This window comes from Palaemon carinicauda, chromosome 7 (genome assembly GCF_036898095.1).
Source record: "Palaemon carinicauda isolate YSFRI2023 chromosome 7, ASM3689809v2, whole genome shotgun sequence".
NCBI lineage: Eukaryota > Metazoa > Arthropoda > Malacostraca > Decapoda > Palaemonidae > Palaemon > Palaemon carinicauda.
The window spans coordinates 23706649-23724148 of record NC_090731.1 but is presented as its reverse complement, the minus strand read 5'-3'; the positions used below and the strand labels follow the sequence as shown (position 1 = coordinate 23724148).

At 35.0% G+C, this 17500-nt stretch overlaps 1 protein-coding gene across 1 annotated transcript in view; it reads right to left on the bottom strand.

The window, feature by feature from the left end:
- LOC137643527 (tyrosine-protein kinase Dnt-like) overlaps window positions 1–7963 on the bottom strand; it is a 78085-nt gene extending 70122 nt beyond the window's left edge. The window contains exons 1-2 of the mRNA XM_068376276.1: window positions 7866–7963; window positions 7258–7675 (exon numbers count right to left, since the gene is read on the bottom strand). Of these exons, the coding sequence (XP_068232377.1) occupies window positions 7258–7399 (142 nt within the window). The 5' untranslated portion in view covers window positions 7400–7675; window positions 7866–7963. The remainder of the gene's footprint in view (window positions 1–7257; window positions 7676–7865) is intronic.
- Window positions 7964–17500: the final 9537 nt, after the last annotated feature.

Genomic DNA, 17500 nt, shown 5'->3' with positions numbered 1-17500 from the left:
AGTGCGGATTGGTGATGATGGGAGACTTATGTCTTATCTATCGCAGCAAACCAACCTAGTATCTGTGTCCCTGATTAGCAGAGCTTTGCAGATCATGGCAATACACAAAACCTTTCACCACGATAAAGTATCCCCACTCAGAAAGAGCATAGACTATTATATTCATTTAAAAATACTAGAGAACTGATCACTTACGAAATATTCCTCATAACGTGAACCAAAACAAAAATTCCTTTCAAGTCTCAAACATCATAGGTAAACAACTTCTAAGCTCAATAGGCTGTTATTTTGAGTATTTTCTTCAAAGCATTTCTCATGGCTGGCTATACATACACTACATGTTGACATTCCCTTAAACAATTTTTCCTCTGCCATGAAAGAATAGGTCCTCCTTTATTTCGTCTTAGTGAGATTTTGCAATCATACAAAAATACTGTAGAATTTGAGTTGTAGATACACTGTTAAAATAACCGTAATTTTTATCGGAAATTCTCCGTAAAAATAAGCTGTTCTGAGCTGTTCAGTAAAATGCAGGCGACCGTAATTTTACCTTACATTGTTATTATCTTTTGCAGGATGTTGACCGTAATACCACCCTTTTACGCCAATATATGGAATAAATGCTGCCAGGCATATACCGTTCTTTTTTTTTTTTTCTTCTTCTTCTTAATGCAAATTTTTAACAATCTACATCTGATTTCTGATATACTGAAATCTTTCAAATATAGCAGAAGAGGACGGTTTCCTTTATTAACATTAATCTATGATACAAAAATTATTAGTGATAGCACCATGTCAGAGTAACGATGATGATACCGTTCACCGCAAGAGCCCGTACCTTTCTATAGGCAAGGTAATCTTAAACCAACGAACGAACAAAAGGGTCACCGAAAACAAAGGGAATTTTAAGAAGAGCCAATAATTCGCATATTTATCATCTCAAAACTTTCTTGATCAACAGGTTACATAAGGTTCGATAATGGTTCTCCTACTTTTTCTTAAGTATGAGTTGAATTCATTGATATCTTTTTCAATCAAATTCTAGTCTCATAATTTAAAGGTTAGATTGCATGGTATATTAATGTGATGAAGCAGTTGCATGTTCTTTGCGAAAAAGGATTGCTTTTTCAATTTTGGGAATCTTTTCCTATTGAAAGTTTTTACAATTAATTGCAGAGTAGATTAATTTTCCACTTTGAAATAGTAATTATCTTTTTTACATATGCATATTTATTAAGAAGAAAATTTTAATAGAAGGATATATAAACGAACGCGCTGATTAGGAAAAAGGCAAATGAGAAGAGACGTAGAAAGAGAGAACGATATTTCTGCACCTAATTCAGGTCATATAAAGAAGTGTATGATAACGGTGAGGAGGAGGAAGAAGAAGAAGAATAAGAAGAAGAAGAATAAGAAGAAGAAATGTAATTAAGTAGGGGGTAGATCATGTTTATAGAGATCATATTGAGTAATGAACTATACAATACTTTTGCGACACATTATAGAGTTCGAAGAGGAATAGATAAACCTTATGGAAGTGGTCGTTAAGTATTTTTTATTTACAGCCCGGAGAAAACTGTGCATTGATACAAAAAGAGAAGTTAATTTGTTAGGGGTAAACTTGGGTGTGTGGGATGCAAGAACGTAAATGATTTGCTGTAGAAGACACAAACTCATTCTGTAGAAATTGCAAATTGATTTATTGCAATTCACTAGTGAAATCTCTCGAACTTTTTGTATACTTTGTGAGGTTATTCTATTGTCCATTAGCTTTTAGCCCAACAACGAATTGGGCAAACCTTTCAACTGTTAGTTCAGTAATAGAATTATCGTCCTATACTTTATGCATTTATCCTGTGCCTCATTGCCCATTATCCTTTCCATCACGATCTCTATAGCATTGAAATGCACCTAAATTTAGTATTTAATCCCATAAAACATCCCTTTTTTATTTAAAGGCTGCTCATGTATGGCAGGGGCAAGGGACAGTGACATTACCCTATTGAGTAGGACAATGTCCTAGAGACTGACCATATATATATGTGACCAGAGCCCAAGCCCCCTCTCCACCCAAGCTAGGACGAAGGAGAGCAAGGCAATGGCTGCTGATGACTCAGCAGATAGACCTATAGGCTACCCCCTCCATCCTTAGCTCACAAGGATGATGAGATTGCAGCGACCAAAGAAACTAACGCGAGTTTGAGCGGGACTTGAACCCTAGTCTGGCGTCCACCAGTCAGGGACGTTACCACATCGGCCACCACAACAATCGACCTACGACTAGCAAATTAATCCGACAGTATGAATTTTCCTTAAGTCAATTAGCCAGTTAATGTATTCCATTGTAACACCAATTGTCTCCAGAGGAAGCGAATGCATTGTCTCGAAACAGCTGCTTAACGCCTCTAGAGGAAAACGAATCGGGCAAAAACTCCGACAAAGAGATCTCATTAGCATATTCCTCTCGGTTTCCAGAGAGGCCATCTGCTCACGCGCATCCCGCTCATCATTCCTGGAATTGGGTGACCCATCCAGATTTTTGACAATTTTTTAGCAATAAGTGAAAAATTCTAAAATTAATAGGGATTTAAAATAGAATCTGTATGCATTCATGTATTGAAACATATTTATATTTATATTTGAATACGCATATACACAGAAGTACACACACAAGCCTTTTCTCCTTTGAATAAGTGGTTGTGATGGTTTTTACCCAATCAGTTTTTTTTAGTATTTTTAGCTTAGTATAAGAGTCTATGCTCTTTCTGTGTGGGGATACTTTATCGTGCTGAAATAATTTGTGTATTGCCATGAATAGCAATGCTCTGCTAATCAGGGACACAGATACTAGGCTGGTTTGCTGCGAGCGATCAGACAAAAGTCTCCCACCATCACCAATCCACACTGGCTAGTGTGGTGATGAAAACTAGCGAAACCCTAGATATGTATGAGGCCTTTGTCCTACCAGTGTACTAGAAACCGCTGCATTTGTTGTTATTATTGTTGTATATTTGTATATGTATACATGCATACATAAATATGTACACACACACACACACACACACACAAAAACATATATATATATATATATATATATATATATATATATATATATATATATATATATATATATATATATATATATATATCTTCAGCTGTGAAAAAGTTGTGGAATGATCTTCCTAATCAGGTAGCTGAATCAATGGAACTTCAAAAGTTGATAAACTTGCGGCGAATGTTTTATATTGAACAGTCTAACATCGATCTCTTTTTTATATGTTACTGCTTTTAAAGTATCTTATTCTAATGGTTCATTACTTCTCTTGTAATTTGTTTATTTCCTTGTTTCCTTTCCTTACTGGGCTATTTTTCTTCCTTCTTGGAGCCCTTGGGCTTATAGAATACCGCTTTCCCATCTAGTGTTGTGGCTTAGCTAATAATAATAATAATAATAATAATAATAATAATAATAATAATAATAATAATAATAATAATAATAATAATAATATGTAAAACATTAGTATTATAAGAAGAACTGCATCATACTGAAATTCTGGTTACAAAATCTACGAAATGATATGGAATCGAGAAGGGAATATGATGTATTTCCTATTCATGTGTCAGTTGGAAACTATACAATATCAGTCTGGCACCAAATCTAATACTGAAACTAAGTCACTAAACTTGTGCTGCGTGAGTTAAGGCAGTTTCAATATTGCTTGAGCTTCGGCTTTATTACCCTGGATACAAACAAACAAACACACACACACACACACACATACACACACACACACACACACACACACACACACACATATATATATATATATATATATATATATATATATATATATATATATATATATATATATATATATTTATATATATATATATATATATGGAGAGAGGCAGATATGGGAGAAAGGAGAAAAAAAAGAGGTAACATTGAGATTAAAGTTCAAATATTTTGTAAAATTTTCTAGAAAACGAGAATTGTAGGGACAAAAGTATAAATATTAATATATATATATATATATATATATATATATATATATATATATATATATATATATATATATATATACATATATATATATATATATATATATATATATATGTATGTATATATGTGTGTGTATGTGTGTGTGTGTTTGTGTGTGTGTGTGTTCAGTCTCTACATCATTGTCACTAACCCTTGTCTTTAAAGGGGTCAACAACACTAAACCAATCCTCGGCCCATTCCCCCTCTCTACGCAAGCTAGGGCCAAGGAGAGCCAGGTAATGGCGGCTCATGACTCGGCAGGTAGACGTACAGGCTCCCCCCAATACCTCATTCTTTGCTCACAAGGATGGTAAGGTTACAAATACTTCAAGAATCTATCGAGCTTGAGCCGGACTCGAACCCCAGTCAGGCAGATTGCCAAGCAGGGACGTTTGTAATAGAATACTAAAAGCAAATGCCTGCTATAGAAGCAATTGAACCTTTGTCTTGAGGTCAAATGCAATCACAATTTCACTCCCATAAGATGATGTGGTAAGAAAATAATTGTATTCTTGCTGCTCTTCATGTTGGGAAAGTCTGCGAGTTGCATTAGCTTTTCAGTCATACACCCTGTATTGCATTGCAAAAGAAAATATAATAAGTTTTGATGTCTTCAATGAGTGGGGATTCGATCAATTGAATAAAGTGGAAGAAGGTTTGTCTCGCAAGGACTGGGAAAGACAATGTGATTGTTTATGGATGAGCTAAAAATGTAAGGCTAGTGAACAGGTAGCAACAGTCATATCAGGAAATCTTTGGCCAGAAGAAAGAGTATAGACGTGTAAGCTCAATTATTGTATTGTTAGGACTGTGTATAGGATTAAAAAAAATATTATTAGTGTTTGTGATCCAGAATAATGAAAGAGTGTGAGCAAAAGATGATCATTTTGGGAGGGTCAGATTCTGCTCCTGGTTAGGTTAGGATATGGAAGGGTGATTGTGCTAGGAGATTCAAATGCAAATGTAGGGGACAGAAGAAATTGGGGCTTTTGGAAGGTGTGGAGTTCTGTAGTGTATTTAAATGGAAATATGTTTAATTGTAGAGGATACAGGGTTTCCAAAGAACATAGATGAGTACATTCCCGTGACTAGCAGGGAGTGTTTATGGGTATGTGAAAGTAGGAACACGGAATAAAAGTAGTGACTGGTTGGCGGAGTAGAATAAAATTTTAGTCAAATAAGGACATGAATTAATGAGCAGTTGAGTAATAAAAGGTAAGTTTAGGTGCAGGTATACAAGCAGATGGATTGGGTTGTAAGGACTAAGGAAGACAGAGAAAGATGGTTATGAATAAATGTAGAGGGTATAAATTTTTATGTGAACATTTGTGTGAATAAAATGTTGTTTTATAGGGAACTAAGGCTAATGAAAAAATGGATATCAGAATAGGTGGTGTAATTGGAGACAAGTTGTCAGACCTAAATGAATTCCTTGATCAATGGAGTGAGTACTTTGAAGGTTGCTGAATGTAGAGGATAGAAAATAAGCAGAGGCAAGTGATGCAAGACTTGAAAGGGTTTGTGTAAGGCTAAGCATTTTTGTAAAACTAACTTATTGGGATACCAGAAATATGAGGATGATGATGAAGAAAGGAAAGTCACCTTGTGACCATAAGGTCACATGAGAATGCTCCTGTTTAGTGTGAGTGAGGTACTGACCTTGGTTTGTAATACATGTTTGACTGAGGATTAGTTCCTACAGGAATACGTACAAGGAGCCATTTTCCAGTTGGATAAAGGTCTTCAGTGAAAAATGTGATTGTAAGCATTTTAGGGAAATAACATCACTTAGCATACAAGGGAAGGTTTAAGAAAGAGGCAGAGGGGCCGTGGATCAGGTGTTTGCCAAGGACAATATATGTGAAGCTTGAAAGTAAAGGGAAGAAAATGTTTAGGGCATAGAAACATTTGCTGTAGAAAAAATTATAAAAATGCTGATCGGTAGTCAATATGAAGAATGTTGAAAATATATGGTATACATCATAGATTATTTGGTGGAAATTAGCTTTTATGATAAAAGTAAAGAGTGTGCTAGAGTGTGTAGGTATGAGAATTACTAGTTTGGTATAGAAGTGGACCTGAGACAATGGTGAGTTATGCCTCCGGAGCTGTTCAATACTCCTTTGGATAGAAGAATGTGAGAAGTCAGAGAAAGGACATACAGTAGTATGTAGGCCTGAAGTAGTTGGATAATAGAAATAGTTGTGAGTGACACATGAAACAGTTGCTGCTTGCAGATGGTACTGTGTTGAGGGACAACCTGGAGAAGCTACAAAAACTGGTAAGAGTTTCAAATTGTTTGTTCAAGAAAATATATGAGATTGCATGTCAGTAAGCATAAGTTAATAGGAGTAAATGAGAATAAAGAAAATAAAAAGATAACTGTGGTATGGAAAGCGGAAAATTTGAAGTGGTTTATTCAATTATCATTAAATAGATAAATTAGATGATGCTAAGATGAGTGAAGAATTGGGTCAAAGAATACGAGAGGCAAGAAAGCCCAGAAACCCAAATGTGTTGTGGTTGCGGTAGCCTGTTTGAAACGTCCCTGTCTAGCAATATGTTGGACTGGAGTTCGAAACCTGCTCAAGGTTGATAGTCTCTACTAGTGCCTGCAACCTCTCCCTGCGTGTGAGCTAGGGATGGGATTTTGGGCGACCCTATAGGTCTACCTACTGAGTCATCAGCAACCATTGGGTGGCACTCCCTGTTCCTAACCTGATGGAGGGTCTGGGACACTAGTCAGGCTCTAACTTGATGCAAAATTCTATCATGTAAGTGAAAGTTGATAAACTCGCCGTATTTCGCATAAAAATCCAAAAAGAGTTAAGTGCATAATCGTATGTTAAGTAGTTAACTGGAAAGATTATGTATTCTTTTAACCATAAAGTAACGTTAACTTACGAAGTTAAATCTTATAAATGTAGAAAACAAAACATGCGTATATGGGAGTTTTATTTTGAACACAAATAGCAAACATCATTGTCAATAAATGTTTGAACACATAGAAAGCAAACTTAATTGTCAATAAAAGTCAGAACACATACAAAGAGAACATCATTGTCAATAAATGTTTGAACACAGAAAGAAAACATTGTCAATAAATATTTGAACAAATAGAAAGCAAACAACTATTGTCCATATATGGAACCTCAAGTTTAACGAAATAAAAAAAAAATGAACGAAAGGAAAAAAAAAATCGCTAATAGCCTCACCTAATATTCGCTTCACTTCCGCCTGCGTTAAGTAGAGGTTGAAGTTCCCCATGGTTGGCAACACTGCCGTCGCCAGCAACAAAAACAACAACAACAGGAGCAGCGGCAACCCCGTAACTCCTCCAACATTCACCATTTTCATGCCACCACTGACAGTCTTGCACAAGGAAACTTCAATACATCATACAGAAGGATTTTCGTGGAACCTTTATGCCGGGGAACGAGTCGATTTCCTGGCGAAGTGTACATCACTGTTCGCGCCCGGTCCAGAATGTGCTTTCCAGTATGTGCATATGTCGCTTTGAACACGAAGATCTGCTGTTAAGCTTTATGGCAATTATTGAATGATATTGAGCAAAAGTTTACTTTTTTGCATATATGTCTTGGATGATGCAAATTGTTTAAAAACTTTCATTAACTGGAATGCAAAACTATATTATTACTTTCCCTTTCAGGAAAAGCTTTCATAATAGACTTCAATAATAACTAATCTCCTTGCAAAATCATTTTGATATCAAAGTATCTATTAAAAGTTAATTAATTAAATTAACAGCAACATGCAGCGATGTGATTAATGCGATCCCCCAAAGAAAAAACAAGCTGTACACCATAATCGACCTTCTCCTCTGGCAGCTGGGCCAGAACTGAGACCTAAGCTGACTGAGAGAGTCTAGAGAGAGAGGATCATCATTCCCTTGGGTCGAACAAGTCTCTAAGACGAGTGAGAGAGGCACTGTGCACAACGCTACGATTCACTGTGGCCTACGACCCACATACATAGCTTGAATTTTCTCATTTAATGCACTAGATGGCAGCACAGTTGATGATTTGCTGAAATCATCGACTGTTGAGTGCAGTAGAAGCCGCTCGTCTTCGCAAACACATATTCACCTGGACACGTATAGCACATGATTTTATTATAGATGACCTTACTTTGATTTTGCAAGGAAACAATACCTTAATGCAGACTTTAATCTCTCTCTCTCTCTCTCTCTCTCTCTCTCTCTCTCTCTCTCTCTCTCTCTCTCTCTCTCTCTACAATAATCAAATTAAAAGTCATCTATAATGAAATCAGGTGCTATATGTCTCAAGGTGTATATATGTTTGTGAAGACGAACTGATTTTACTTTTATTATTGTAAGAAAACAATGTCTTCATGCAGACTCTCTCTCTCTCTCTCTCTCTCTCTCTCTCTCTCTCTCTCTCTCTCTCTCTCTCTCTCTCTCTCTCTCAGAAAAATATGATAAATATAGAGGTTGATCGAAACATTCATATTTCAAATTATGCAATATTTATTTTGATGAACCTGTTATTAATATATCACATGATACTGAGATCATCTTTAATCTCTGCCACATTTAACATGAAATCTTAACAAATTTGTTCACCCAGACGTTTCTCTCATTATAAATGTCACCCATGAAATTTATTATCTCCTGATGATCTTCATGAATCTTGAAATGAAAAAGAATCTTTATTTCAAGTCTCTGTCTTTAATTTTTGGGAAAAATTTGTCTAGTTTCGAGTTATCAAATCCAGTCCCCAAAACTTTTGAAATTCATCATCGCAAATCTTCCTGAGAGTTTTTACCTTGTCTCTTCGTCTAGTTTCTATTTTTGCACTTCATTTATTTTTTTCACATTTCTACTTCATTTAGTTTTTGCATTCAATTCATTCAGTTTCTATTTTTACACTTCATTTAGTTTTTACTTTTACACTTCATCAAGTTTTCAAACATCAAACTCCGAACTCACGATGTGTTCACGTTGTACCAACCGTGTGTCACGCGATCGTATATAGTAACGACATTTCATTTTGTGTGTATATTATGCTTGTATCTTCGCTCTTCACTCGCACTAAAAAGAACATGAAATAACATGCATGTTTTTCTTACCGTTAACTGTTAAACGATGCGGTGTCGGTTTGAACAGGAAATATCCTGTTGCATTGAGTTTTTTATATAAAGGAGAGTGTTCTGTAATAAAGTTACTCAGTTGCTTTCATCTTGTCTTAGAGTCATAACCTTCTCTCAGCACGTCACATTGGTGACCCTGGAAGTCGACTCGCTCCTCCCGCCTTCCAACCCCCCTCGCCCCTCCGTCGTTAGTACTATGGCGGACCCTACGGAAGTTGACACTGCGGCTGCCCTATTGAAACTTTCACCGTTCGCCAGCGGAGTGGCGTTTGCTTGGTTTCAGTGCGCAGAAGTCCAGTTTCGCATCAAGGGCGTGACTCGCTCAACCACCAAAGCAGATTATGTTCACGCAGCGATACCCGAGGACACCTTCCCGGAAATATCCGACAGGCTTTGTGAACAAGGAGACATCCCAATAGCGTATGACGCCCTCAAAACATACCTTATGCAGCAGTACTGGCCGTCGCCAGCCGCCCGTATAGCAAAGCTTTTTCAACTCTCTCAACAACCGTTGAGGACCAAAGGGCTTCGCTTGCCCTCAGGGAAATGAAAACTATCGCTCGCCTGCAACCTGCCGCAGACAGCTCTCCTCGTGAGGTGAACCTACTTCGTGCCCTTTGGATATGCCGTTTACCCGAACCTGTACACGCTGCCATACCCGATGTCGATAGTTTACCCATAAAGGACTTGATGACCAAAGCCGACGCCCTTATGGACAGCCACTTCAAGACCTCCATCAACGCTTCCACTCCTGACGAAGGGGATGCTTATTCAACGTCAACCAAAGCTGACATGAATGCCGTAGGACATACACGCCTACCCTGTGACGAGCCAAAGCAGCGACAAAGCTACCCACCACCCACTTGTGACTCAAAGACAGGATGAAAGCAACTGAGTAACTTTATTACAGAACACTCTCCTTTATATACAAAAACTCAATGCAACCGGAAATTTCCTGTTCAAACCGACACCGCATCAGTTAACAGTCAACGGTGAGAAAAACATGCATGTTATTTCAAGTTCTTGTTAGTGCGAGGGGAGAGCGAAGATACAAGCATAATATATACACAAAATGAAATGTCTTTACTCTGTACGATCGTGTGACACACGGTTGGTACAACATCATTTCATCATGCCGCTATCTTCACTTTTTCTCCTCATTACTGCAACATGGGTCTACTAGAGTCTCTTACTCTTATTTTTTATTGATTTCTACTTATTAGTGCCTATCGTCAACCCTTAGACTTCAAAATTATTCCTGTAACATGTCATTTCTATGGCGTCCTTATTTTATAATCGCATCCTCCATACAGTTTTCATCTCCAATCTTAATTAAATTCTTCTTAATTTTGTTTAGTCAATTCGTCATGAGACAGTGAAATTATCTAGATTCATTTTTCCACAAGGCACTACAAGAGTTGGAAGACCCAGGCCTACATGGCTGAGAACTATGAAGAGTGAAATTGGAGATGATAAGTGGAGAAATATTGAATTAAAAGCTCAAGATAGAGACGACTTTGCGTCAATATGCAGAGATGATAATGATGATGATAATACATATATGTATGTATGTATATATATATATATATATATATGTGTGTGTGTGTGTGTGTGTGTGTGTGTGTGTAATATATAGGAAATAAAGTAGCAGATGATGAAAGGAAAAATATTGATTTAAAACCTCAAGATAGAGACGATGGGCGAAATCTAACCGAGGGCCTTTGCGTCAATATATATATATATATATATATATATGATACTGGATAATGCAGTTAACTTAAAAATAAAATACAAGGTAATTTTAAGAAATAATCATATCTAAGTACCATATCTAAGAAAACCAAAATATTAGATAAATGTGTTGTTCTCAAAAACCTTTTACGTGAAAATATGGTAATTTCCTCAATGACATATTACAAATAAAATTTGAGGAATTAAAGATTTGAAGTTACAGAGATGGTTCTATTAAAGACATTAGATGGACTTTCGCAAGGGTTAAACGGATTCCAACATACTCTAATATTGCTAAAAAAAAAACTACTATAGCCATTTACACCTATTTCTGGAGTAGCTTATAAGCTACCGGCGAAACTTACTGTGTAAATTCAGTGAACAGGAAATTGCTGTAATTTACATGTAGCCACGTCATCAAAGTTGTTATTTTCACTAAAGTAAGAATCGGTTGCCTGTTTAAAACAACATGCATTTGTAAACAAATTATATTTAGTTTTCGTGCATGTAAACTCTAAAGATCTGAACGATGATGAATGAAACTATATAAAATGAATTCTAATAAATTAATTCCTGGAAATTCTGTTTAATTCGATGTAATTAATAAAGATTCTTCCAAAGCAATCATTCTTGATGTAACAAAAAATGGAAAAACCATTGAAGTTTTTTACCAGGTATCGAGGCAAGTGTTCGTATCCTGGATTCTGAATTAATTAAAATTGGTTGCGTAGGTGTTTTACTGAAATCTATAAAATTCATCGCAGGATAACGATTTGGAATTTCCTTGAAGATTGGTTAATATTGATACGCCCTCAACATTAGGTCTAGATTGGCTTATGCATTGAAAACTGGATTGACAGAACATTGTCTCTGAGAAGGTTATTGGCTCCTAAGCCCTCTTATAAATAAAAGATATTATCTGAATCTTTGCTCTGTAAGACAACACTTCGTGTCATAAAGGAAAAGTTTAACAAATACAGTTGTTAGATATAAGAGAAGAAAAATTTTTATCTGAAATCCCACATCCAGTATGAGGTCTACACCCATCAGATGCACTATGGGAAATTCTGGTGTTCAATTTAGTGAAAATTGCGGAGCCACTGTAAAGAGAACAATTGATGCTAATGTTCATCCATTTCGAAACACTCAATGCTTATTTGGCAAATTAGTAGGTTGAAAGAAATATGCAATGCTAGGGCTGTCCAATAATTTCGAGAAATTGGAAGTGCTTCAAAATTTGAGCAGGTTATTAACTAAATAAAAAAAAAGCGTTGATCAAGTAATAGAAAGTTGCAAGATATACAGTAGTTCCACCACAATCTGGCGGTTGAATTGGTAGAGCTTCTGAAGTTCAAGATATTTGCAAAATCCTTTTTTATCCAAATTAACAATAATTAACCAAGCAAGTATGGTCTGGATTTCTGGATATTGGCTAAATAGCTCAACACTGGGGGTATAAGGTCAATCGGTACCCAAGTGTATACAGGATAAAACATTTGAGATAAACGAAGGTAAAAATTAGAAGAGGTTGAACAGAAAGATGGAAGAAAGGAAACGAGAACAAAAATAAAGTAGAAGGCTGTAAAGCATGTGTAAATAAGGCCGAAGGAACGCTGCAAAAAAACAATAAGTAATGACAATAGTACACCGCAAGGAGCAAGAAGTGTGGAGACTATAAGTATAGTGATCACAATGCAGACGAGTCCAAAAAATATACAGCGTCTCCAATAACTTCAACTTTGCTGAGAATCTAATAAATAAAGAAACTTGATATATTATACATACTGGTTGTCTATCACTTCATCAAGACTCCAATCACCCTTCAAGCAATCATTGAATTGAAAAGGATTCTCCATGCGAATGGCTGTCGCAAACTTTGTTTGCTTATTGGCCCTTGTGGATATATAGTTAGGTATTTAAACCTAATTATTCATTTATGCTGTTCTCATATATATATATATATATATATATTATGTATATATTATGTATATATATATATATATATATATATATGTATATATGTGTGTGTCTGCGTAGATAAATAGATAGGTAATTATTTACACAGATACATACACACACATCTATATAATGTGTATACTGTATATATATATATATATATATATAAATATATATATATATATATATATATAAATATATATATATATATATATATATAAATATATATATATATATATATATAAATATATATATATATATATATATATGTGTGTGTGTATATATATATATATATATATATGAAATTGCGTGTGAAACTGTTTGATTCTATCTAGTTCTTTCTATGACGGCATGTTTGTGCCACAATTTTGATGCTGTATGAACTAATAAATCCGTAAGATATTAAGCCTTTCAAGTCGATTTATTCGCATGTCCCAAAAGTTTAATACCATACAATTTTAGAGAAATTTCAATTACAAAGTAATTCTTCACAGAGACGCGTGACTTCCAAGTATTAAAAAATTCTTACAATTGAAATCAGCTTTGACGAGAGACCGATTTTAGACATGTTCACTTGACTGCATGACGAATTTAATCACAAATGATTAGTCTTGGAGAAGAAGAATATCTGTTGGAGCGTGTTTGGGAATGTGCTGACTTCCAACGGTGCTGATGATCCTCATATTTATTATTCTTTGATGAAGATTTGACAAGTTTTTAAAACAATATATATACTGCCTTCATCATAAGGTTCAACATTACACAGTATTCTAGAAGTTTTATTCCAGCTTTGACCAAGTTATGAAATAATCTTCCTAATCGGATAGTTGAATCAGTGGAACTTCAAAAGTTCAAACTTGCAGCAAACGTTTTTATGTTGAACAGGCTGACATAAGTCTCTTCATAGTTGATATATGAAATATCTGTTTTAATGTTGTTATTGTTTTTAAAACATTTTATTTTAATTGTTCATTATTTTTATATAGTTTATCTATTTCCTTATTTCCTTTCCTCACTGGGCTATTTTTTCCCTATTGAAGCAGTTGGGCGTATAGCATCTTGCTTTTCCAACTAGAGTTGTAGCTTAGCTAATAATAATAATAATAATAATAATAATAATAATAATAATAATAATAAAAATAATTTGTTGTTAGAATCTGTACATTCTCTTTATTTTAGTCCTGAATAAAATAAGGGTTTTTCATGGCCAATTTCCGCTGGCCTCCGACACTGAGAGAAAGGCAAGAAAATCCAAACTCGTACAACAAATTGTAATTGTCCATTTAGAAACAAAATTTACAATTGTTAATCTACTGTTAAAAGCTGTCCTTTTTTTTTTATTTTAGTCCTATAAAATAAGGGTTTTCATTTGTAATTCCATATAGCCTCGACAATGATAGAACCTATATACCAAATTATTATTGTACATTTAGCAAAATGAATCACAAAATTTAAAACTTCCGTCGCTCTAACAAAGCTGTCATCGTAACTGCGAAATCCGAACTCAATGATACTGATTAACACTGTCATTTCCTTGAAGAAAAATAGTTAGAAATTTCTAGCAGAATTTATCGAAAAGTTATAAACGTTTTTTCCTATGAAATGAAAGCCATCCAGTCTGATATACAACACATTGGCCTAGTTCACGCTATGATGATGAAGTTGTCATTGTGATTGATAACGTATGTACAGTATATAAATGATAGGCTCAGACGAAATAGATCATAGTTTCTCGTGTCCTGATGACAGAAAAGGATTTCAATTAAATGCAATTGGCAAACGTTTTATTCCTGTAAATGTCTATGCTCATATACTTATGCTGCAATTCCGTTACTAATTTTCCGACGAGACTGCTAAAAATTAGGTATATTTACATTGATGAAAAAATAAATTAGTATATCTGTTATCTGGGAACTGCCAAATTTCCAATACGTTTAAATTGTATTCGTAAAATTTTAAGATTTTTTTTATCATCCATTCCCGTGATACCTTTTAGGTGGCAGGAAAATTTTATGCATTCGTTTTGCTAAATTTGTGCATGTAAAGTCATTTTTATTCAATCTCTCTCCTAAGTAATTTTTAGCATTTTACATTCTTTTGTTTTCCCCATTTTTCATCCTTGACTCATCTACCATATAAAGATAGTACACACACACACACACACACACACACACACACATATATATATATATATATATATGTGTGTGTGTGTGTGTATATATATATATATATATATATGTATATATATATATATATATATATCTGTTCTGTCATGCTGAGCGCTATTGCCAAACGTATGACTGCTCTCCCCGTCCCCCTTATAGGGGGAGAGGGAGCAGTCATGCGTTGGTGAGAGGGAGTACCACGGGAAGAAGTTAGGAAAAGGGAAGGGGGCTGGGAAGAGTTGAATATGTGTGTGCGTGCATATCTATCTAAATATTTATCCGTCATTTTTGACGGGTCGCGTACACTAGTACACTAGTTAACAATAAACACCTTCACTACGGTGTTCAGGTGCTCTAATTTCACCCAGGGCTACCCCTAGGCGGTCATTAACAAGTCTACGGACGTGATAAACACGTCTGTAACATAGACAGCACGGTCTAAATCTGGTCCTAATATTGACGTCTTTCGCCATAGAGGTTTCTTGCCGTGGTTGGTCGAACCAAGGTCTTAGGTCACACAATCTGTCTAGTGAGCAGAGCCCTCTAGTGCCATTCCTTCCAAATGAGTAGAAGTGCATGATTGGATATTATATACAGTATGTATGTAAGTCTTGTTAACCTAAATGGCAATTAATCCTTAAAGTATTCATTTGTAATCTTGCTTGCGAGAAAGTTAAGTCATTGTAATTAAGTCATTGTATCAATGAAATAAACGCTCGTACACACACACTCACACACACACATACACACACACACACACATATATATATATATATATACATATATATACACACATGTATATATATATATATATATAGAGAGAGAGAGAGAGAGAGAGAGAGAGAGAGAGAGTGTGTATGCTTTAATTCATTTTACAATTGTATATTACAGAAGGATTACCACTGTCTGTTTTCAGTATGTATTTTGGGGAAGAGGTTCTCAGCTCTATCCCTTTAACCACTCTAATGACAACTCTCAATAGTTTTCAACTCCAAGAACACATTTACCACTGTTGTCACCCTCTTGCTAATCAGATAAGTATCACAATTGCTTGCAGCAAATGTTTTTTTTTTTTTTATGTTGAATAGGCTGACTTAATTCTCTTGTATAGTTTACGTATGAAAGATCTATTTTAATGTTTTTTCTGTTCTTAAAGTGTTTCATTTATATTGTCCATCACTTCTCTTGTAGTTTATTTATTTCCTTACATCCTTTCCTCACTGGACTTTTTTTTTTTAACTGTTGGAGCCCTTCGGCATATAGCATCCTGCTTTTCCAACTAGGGTTGTAGCTTAGCTAATAATAATAATAATAATAATAATAATAATAATAATAATAATAATAATAATAATAATAATAATAATAATAATAATAAAGTGATAGTAAAAGAAACTAAAGAAAAGTGAATAAGCAATGGCTGTGCTTAATAATGAATTATTTTATGAAACTGATTTATACGAAGCATAGTGTGTGATATTTAGAGCCCCCATGACTTGATTAATCTTCATGCTTCATATATATGGCTATCATGTTTAAGCATTTTTTCCTCACATAGATTCAATGGATATTTGTAAGTTTAACTTGTTTCTTAATATCCCTCGGTCTTCAATGTATTTTCTCTCTTTTTCAAAATTTACATTGATTACATTTCATATCAGCAAGGCATTACAACTTTTTATCTGTTACAACAGGTAGAATTCTATCAGATCTACGTCATAATTTGGAAATATGAAGAGAGAGAGTGAATATTAAGACATTGGATTATGAAAGGATAGAAACCGGTTGATCGCTCACATGTACTTTAGTTTTAGATTACCTATGTACTGCAGCTACTTGTCTGTATCATACGTATATACTCTCTCTCTCTCTCTCTCTCTCTCTCTCTCTCTCTCTCTCATATATATATATATATATATATATATACATATATATATATATATATATATTTATATCCATATATATGTGTATACTGCAGCAACTTTTCACCAATTCATTTGCCTAAAGGCAACTGCCAGTTATGAGCTTTCTATTGTTAATGTATAAAGCAAAATGCTTTGTTTGTAATGTACGGGAAATTCATGAAGAAAAAGAAAATTATATGGCGGAAAGGTATGTATCATTTCAAACTGGAACTGTATAAATAAGAAAGAGATTTTATTTTAACCATCCTCTTTACTGTCAGTCTACTCGTCCGCGTTTCTCTGGAGTTATTCAATGAAACCATTCCTGGCTCAGTCTCGTGGGGCCCCGTCCGATCGATGAACTGCGAAATGAAAAGAACAGAAAGAGAACATTTCTTAAGAATTCTAAGATGTTTCTCTTGACCTCAAGAGAAAATGATATACCTAATTGTTATGTTACTCGTGTGGGTAGTAGGTTCTTCAGGGCACCAGCCACCCGTTGAGATACTACCGCTAGAGAGTTATGGTATCCTTTGATTGGCCAGACAGTACTACATTGGATCCTTCTCGCGGGT